The sequence below is a fragment of the Oncorhynchus nerka genome, linkage group LG11 (assembly GCF_034236695.1).
Source record: "Oncorhynchus nerka isolate Pitt River linkage group LG11, Oner_Uvic_2.0, whole genome shotgun sequence".
NCBI classification, from domain to species: domain Eukaryota; kingdom Metazoa; phylum Chordata; class Actinopteri; order Salmoniformes; family Salmonidae; genus Oncorhynchus; species Oncorhynchus nerka.
Window position 1 is genome coordinate 25,692,906 of NC_088406.1, and position 6,479 is coordinate 25,699,384.

Sequence of the window (6,479 nt, forward strand, 5' to 3'; positions counted from 1 at the left end):
GGGTAGATCAGAGAGAATAACTGTCCTCTTTAGACATCATCATGGAAACTCAGAAATGGTCTATCGTGGCCCTGTGTCTGCTGGGGGTTTTGGGTTCAATCACCGCCAAAGGTAAAAGATCTGCCAGACACACATTTACTCTGGATGGTCACCTGACCTGACTTAGCTCATCTCCTGCCCTTCTCATTGACTTACTTCTAGACAATCACTATGACTTTCTTCTGAGTTGTGTTTGCAATTATATTCACCCTTTTCATTGGTTTCTACGGTCCTTTCCCCTCAAACCTTCTTACTCTCTCCTTTCACAAACTAATCTCCTCTCACTCCATCATCATACTCTCTCTCTCACCTGATCTTACTCTTCGACTACTCTTCTCTCTGCTGGATCTCCTCTCACTTGTCGTAAACTTCTAAACTTTTAATTCTCTGTCTCTCTTCTCTCTCACCTCGCTACACAAGTTCTTCTGAATCTGATAAAACATCAAAGTACGAAGAAACTACTATCTGCAGTCCTAATTGAAACCCATGATAATATGTAATTGAAGCACTGTCTGTAAACTCCTATCGATAGTATATTGCTGTAGCAATCTATCTACAGTATGTTACAATAGCCTCCTATCTACAGTATGTTACGGTACTCTCCTATCTACAATATACTACTGTAGCCTTCTATCTACAGTATGTTACTGTAGCCTCCTATCTACAGTATATTACTGTAGCCTTATATCTACAGTATGTTAATGTAGCCTCCTATATACAGTATGTTACTCTAGCCTCCTATCTACAGTATATTACTGTAGCCTTCTATCTACAGTATGTTACTGTAGCCTCCTATATACAGTATGTTACTGTAGCCTCCTATCTACAGTATATTACTGTAGCCTTATATCTACAGTATGTTAATGTAGCCTCCTATCTACAGCATGTTACTGTAGCCTCCTATATACAGTATGTTACTGTAGCCTCCTATCTACAGTATCTTACTGTAGCCTCCTATCTACAGTATCTTACTGTAGCCTCCTATCTACAGTATGGTACGTTAGCCTCTTATCTACAGTATGTTACAGTAGCCTCCTATCTACAGTATGGTACGGTAGCCTCCTAACTACAGTATGTTACCGTTGCCTCCTATCTACAGTATGTTACATTAGCCTCCTATCTACAGTATGGTTCTGTAGCCTCCTAGCTATAGTATGTTACTGTAGCCTCCTAGCTACAGTATGTTACTGTAGCCTTCTATCTACATTATGTTACAGTAGCCTCCTAGCTACAGTATGTTACTGTAGCCTCCTAGCTACAGTATGTTACTGTTGCATCCTATATATAATATGTTACTGTAGCCTCCTGTCTACAATATGTTGCTCTAGCCTCCTGTCTACAGTATGTTACGGTACCCTCCTATCTACAGTATGTTACTGTAGCCTCCTATATACAATATGGTACGGTAGCCTCTTATCTACAGTATGTTACAGTAGCCTCCTATCTACAGTATGGTACGGTAGCCTCCTGTCTACAGTATGTTACCGTTGCCTCCTATCTACAGTATGTTACAGTAGCCTCCTATCTACAGTATGGTACGGTAGCCTCCTAGCTATAGTATGTTACTGTAGCCTTATATCTACAGTATGTTAATGTAGCCTCCTATATACAGTATGTTACTCTAGCCTCCTATCTACAGTATATTACTGTAGCCTTCTATCTACAGTATGTTACTGTAGCCTCCTATATACAGTATGTTACTGTAGCCTCCTATCTACAGTATATTACTGTAGCCTTATATCTACAGTATGTTAATGTAGCCTCCTATATACAGTATGTTAATGTAGCCTCCTATATACAGTATGTTAATGTAGCCTCCTATCTACAGCATATTACTGTAGCCTTCTATCTACAGTATGTTACTGTAGCCTCCTATATACAGTATGTTACTGTAGCCTCCTATCTACAGTATCTTACTGTAGGCTACTATCTACAGTATCTTACTGTAGCCTCCTATCTACAGTATGTTACAGTAGCCTCTTATCTACAGTATGTTACAGTAGCCTCCTATCTACAGTATGGTACGGTAGCCTCTTATCTACAGTATGTTACAGTAGCCTTATATCTACAGTATGGTACGGTAGCCTCCTAACTACAGTATGTTACCGTTGCCTCCTATCTACAGTATGTTACAGTAGCCTCCTATCTACAGTATGGTACGGTAGCCTCCTAGCTATAGTATGTTACAGTAGCCTCCTATCTACAGTATGGTACGGTAGCCTCCTAGCTATAGTATGTTACTGTAGCCTCCTAGCTACAGTATGTTACTGTAGCCTTCTATCTACATTATGTTACAGTAGCCTCCTAGCTACAGTATGTTACTGTAGCCTCCTATCTACAGTATGTTACTGTTGCCTCCTATATATAATATGTTTCAGTAGCCTCCTAGCTACAGTATGTTACTGTTGCGTCCTATATATAATATGTTACTGTAGCCTCCTGTCTACAGTATGTTACGGTACCCTCCTATCTACAGTATGTTACTTTAGCCTCCTATATACAATATGTTACTGTTGCTCTAGCCTCCTGTCTACAGTATGTTACTATAGCCTCCTAGCTACAGTATGTTACTGTAGCCTCCTATGTACATTGTTACTGTTGCCTCCTATATACAATATGTTACTGTAGTCTCCTGTCTACAATATGTTGCTCTAGCCTCCTGTCTACAGTATGTTACTATAGCCTCCTAGCTACAGTATGTTACTGTTGCCTCCTATCTACATTATGTTACTGTAGCCTCATATCTACAGTATGTTACTGTAGCCTCCTATATACATTATGTTACTGTAGCCTCATATCTACAATATGTTACTGTAGCCTCATATCTACAGTGTGTTACTGTAGCCTCCTATATACATTATGTTACTGTAGCCTCCTATCTACAGTATGTTTAGCTGATGAGAGAATAAAGACCAGGCAAGTGAAGTATGTTAGTCGTCACTAAATGTCTCCTGGAGCCTGATCAAAGACCAGTCCATAGGGTGTTCATATCTACCCCCTCTGATCTCTCTCTCTCTCTCTCTCTCACAGTTCATAGGGTGTTCATATCTACCCCCTCTGATCTCTCTCTCTCTCTCTCTCTCTCTCTCACAGTCCATAGGGGGTTCATATCTACCCCCTCTGATCTCTCTCTCTCACAGTCCATATGGTGTTCATCTCTACCCTCTCTGATCTCTCTCTCTCACAGTCCATAGGGTGTTCATCTCTACCCCCTCTGATCTCTCTCTCTCTCACACATTCCACAGGGTGTTAATCTCTACCCCCTCTGATCTCTCTCTCTCTCACAGTCCATAGGGTGTTAATCTCTACCCCCTCTGATCTCTCTCTCTCTCACAGTCCATAGGGTGTTAATCTCTACCCCCTCTGATCTCTCTCTCTCTCACATTCCATAGGGTGTCAATATCTACCCCCTCTGATCTCTCTCTCTCACATTCCATAGGGTGTCAATATCTACCCCCTCTGATCTCTCTCTCTCACATTCCATAGGGTGTTCATCTCTACCCCCTCTGATCTCTCTCTCTCACACAGTCCATAGGGGGTTCATATCTACCCCCTCTGATCTCTCTCTCTCTCACATTCCATAGGGTGTTCATCTCTACCCCCTCTGATCTCTCTCACATTCCATAGGGTGTTCATATCTACCCCCTCTGATCTCTCTCTCTCTCTCAGTCCATAGGCTGTTCATATCTACCCCCTCTGAGCTCTCTCTCTCACATTCCATAGGGTGTTAATCTCTACCCCCTCTGATCTCTCTCTCTCTCACAGTCCATAGGGTGTTCATCTCTACCCCCTCTGATCTCTCTCTCTCTCTCACATTCCATAGGGTGTTCATCTCTACCCCCTCTGATCTCTCTCTCTCTCACATTCCATAGGGTGTTAATCTCTACCCCCTCTGATCTCTCTCTCTCTCACATTCCATAGGGTGTTCATCTCTACCCCCTCTGATCTCTCTCTCTCTCACATTCCATAGGGTGTCAATATCTACCCTCTCTGATCTCTCTCTCACACACAGTCCATAGGGTGTTCATCTCTACCCCCTCTGATCTCTCTATCTCACAGGCCATAGGGTGTTCATCTCTACCCCCTCTGATCTCTCTCTCTCTCTCTAAGTCCATAGGGTGTTCATCTCTACCCCCTCTGATCTCTCTCTCTCACAGTCCATAGGGTGTTCATATCTACCCTCTCTGATTTCTCTCTCTCTCACAGGCCATATGGTGTTCATATCTACTCCCTCTGATCTCTCTCTCACAGTCCATAGGGTGTTCATCTCTACCCCCTCTGATCTCTCTCTCTCTCACAGTCCATAGGGTGTTCATATCTACCCTCTCTGATCTCTCTCTCTCTCTCTCAGTCCATAGGGTGTTCATATCTACCCTCTCTGATCTCTCTCTCTCACAGGCCATAGGGTGTTCATATCTACTCCCTCTGATCTCTCTCTCACAGTCCATAGGGTGTTCATCTCTACCCCCTCTGATCTCTCTCTCTCTCACAGTCCATAGGGTGTTCATATCTACCCTCTCTGATCTCTCTCTCTCTCACAGTCCATAGGGTGTTCATATCTACCCTCTCTGATCTCTCTCTCTCTCACAGTCCATAGGGTGTTCATCTCTACCCTCTCTGATCTCTCTCTCTCTCACAGTCCATAGGCTGTTCATCTCTACCCTCTCTGATCTCTCTCTCTCTCTCACAGTCCATAGGCTGTTCATCTCTACCCCTCTGATCTCTCTCTCACACACAGACACTCTCTCAAAGTAGATTATATCAAATATTACAGAAGTTAAAACATTTTTATATTCCTGAAATGTTTGCTCTGTGTAAGTTTTGAGAGCTAGAAGAGTTCAGATAAGTGTTTTAGTTAAGCATGTTTTTATTAGTGTGTTTTAGATACGTATGTTTTTGAAACGTCTCTGTCTCTGGTCCAGTTGAGGAGGAGAACCCAGAGTTCTGGAGAGCCCAGGGTGCCAAGGCTTTGCAAGCGGCCCTGAACAGGAAGTTGAACACCAATGTGGCCAAAAACATCATGCTCTTCCTGGGTGACGGTGAGTGACCAATCACTGTCCAAACCTCACATCAGTGGTGTATTAACCGAATCCAAATCTTAGATAACAAATACAATGAGCGACACTCATTCGAAACCTCCTTTTCCAGCCTATTCTAATTCACCAGTTACAGTCCAGTACAACCCCAGTGTGCCCTATTTCTCTGTGCCATTCCCCCCAAGGTATGGGCATTACCACCATCACAGCAGCTCGAATCCTCAAGGGCCAGATGCACAACCAGTCTGGAGAGGAGACAGTGATGACCATGGATACTTTCCCCCATGCGGGCCTCCTCAAGGTACACAAACAAAAAACAAAGCTTTAAATACATACATTAACATGCATAGAGATACCCACAGAGATCACATGTTGTTTGATGTGCAGCTGCAACCATGAGTACCTCTTTCAGAGGAAGATATTGTGTCTGTTGTGTATAATGATGTATGTATGAGGTGCAAGCTCATGCGTACATATTATTCATGTGTATTCCTTTCTATCCCTTAATGTGTGCATGTACTGTCTGTCTGTGTGCAGACATACAGTGTTGACTTCCAGATCCCTGACAGTTCATCCACAGCCACAGCCTACCTGTGTGGTGTTAAGACCAACCTGAACACGGTCGGTGTGAACGCTGCCGCTCGCAACGGAATCTGCAAGACCCAGAAGGGCAACGAGGTCACCTCTATTCTCAAGTGGGCCAAAGATGCTGGTAGGAACCATATCTCTGTCCAACTTCCCACATCACTAGGGCCCCGACTTTGTCCTGATCCAGTTGACTTACCAGGAAAACCTTACAGACGATAACTAGGGTCCAGAGTTTTTCCTGGACACGTTATATAATCAGGTGGGTGTTAGATACCGATACAAAACACTAATAAACACAAGAGCGATAACAGTTGGCTAGGTGTTCAGTTGAGTCTATAAGGACCACCTGCAGCTGTTGGCTGGAGTCTGGGCCATCTGGCTTCTTTGGTGATCAGGTGTTGTGGCCTGGTGTAGTACTGAGCTGCTGATGGAGGCAGGAGAATGTTACCTTGACTGTTATCATGTTCCCTTATCACCAACCATAAATATTTCATAACTCCCAGCTCCACAGCCCTGACCCTTACACAGGAGGCTGATATCCCTTCAGAGACAGGCCTGACCTTTACACAGGAGGCTGATATCCCTTCAGAGACAGGCCTGACCCCTACACAGGAGGCTGATATCCCTTCAGAGACAGGCCTGACCCTTACACAGGAGGCTGATATCCCTTCAGAGACAGGCCTGACCCTTACACAGGAGGCTGATATCCCTTCAGAGACAAGTCTGACCCTTACACAGGAGGCTGATATCCCTTCAGAGACAGGCCTGACCCCTACACAGGAGGCTGATATACCTTCAGAGACAGGCCTGACCCCT

General features: G+C 44.0%; 1 protein-coding gene across 1 annotated transcript in view; it reads left to right on the forward strand.

The window, feature by feature from the left end:
- Positions 1-6,479, forward strand: part of alp3 (alkaline phosphatase 3) — a 61,199-nt gene continuing 54,720 nt past the window's right edge. Inside the window, exons 1-4 of the mRNA XM_065024325.1 lie at positions 1-111; positions 4,962-5,078; positions 5,261-5,376; positions 5,613-5,787. Of these exons, the coding sequence (XP_064880397.1) occupies positions 42-111; positions 4,962-5,078; positions 5,261-5,376; positions 5,613-5,787 (478 nt within the window). The 5' untranslated portion in view covers positions 1-41. The remainder of the gene's footprint in view (positions 112-4,961; positions 5,079-5,260; positions 5,377-5,612; positions 5,788-6,479) is intronic.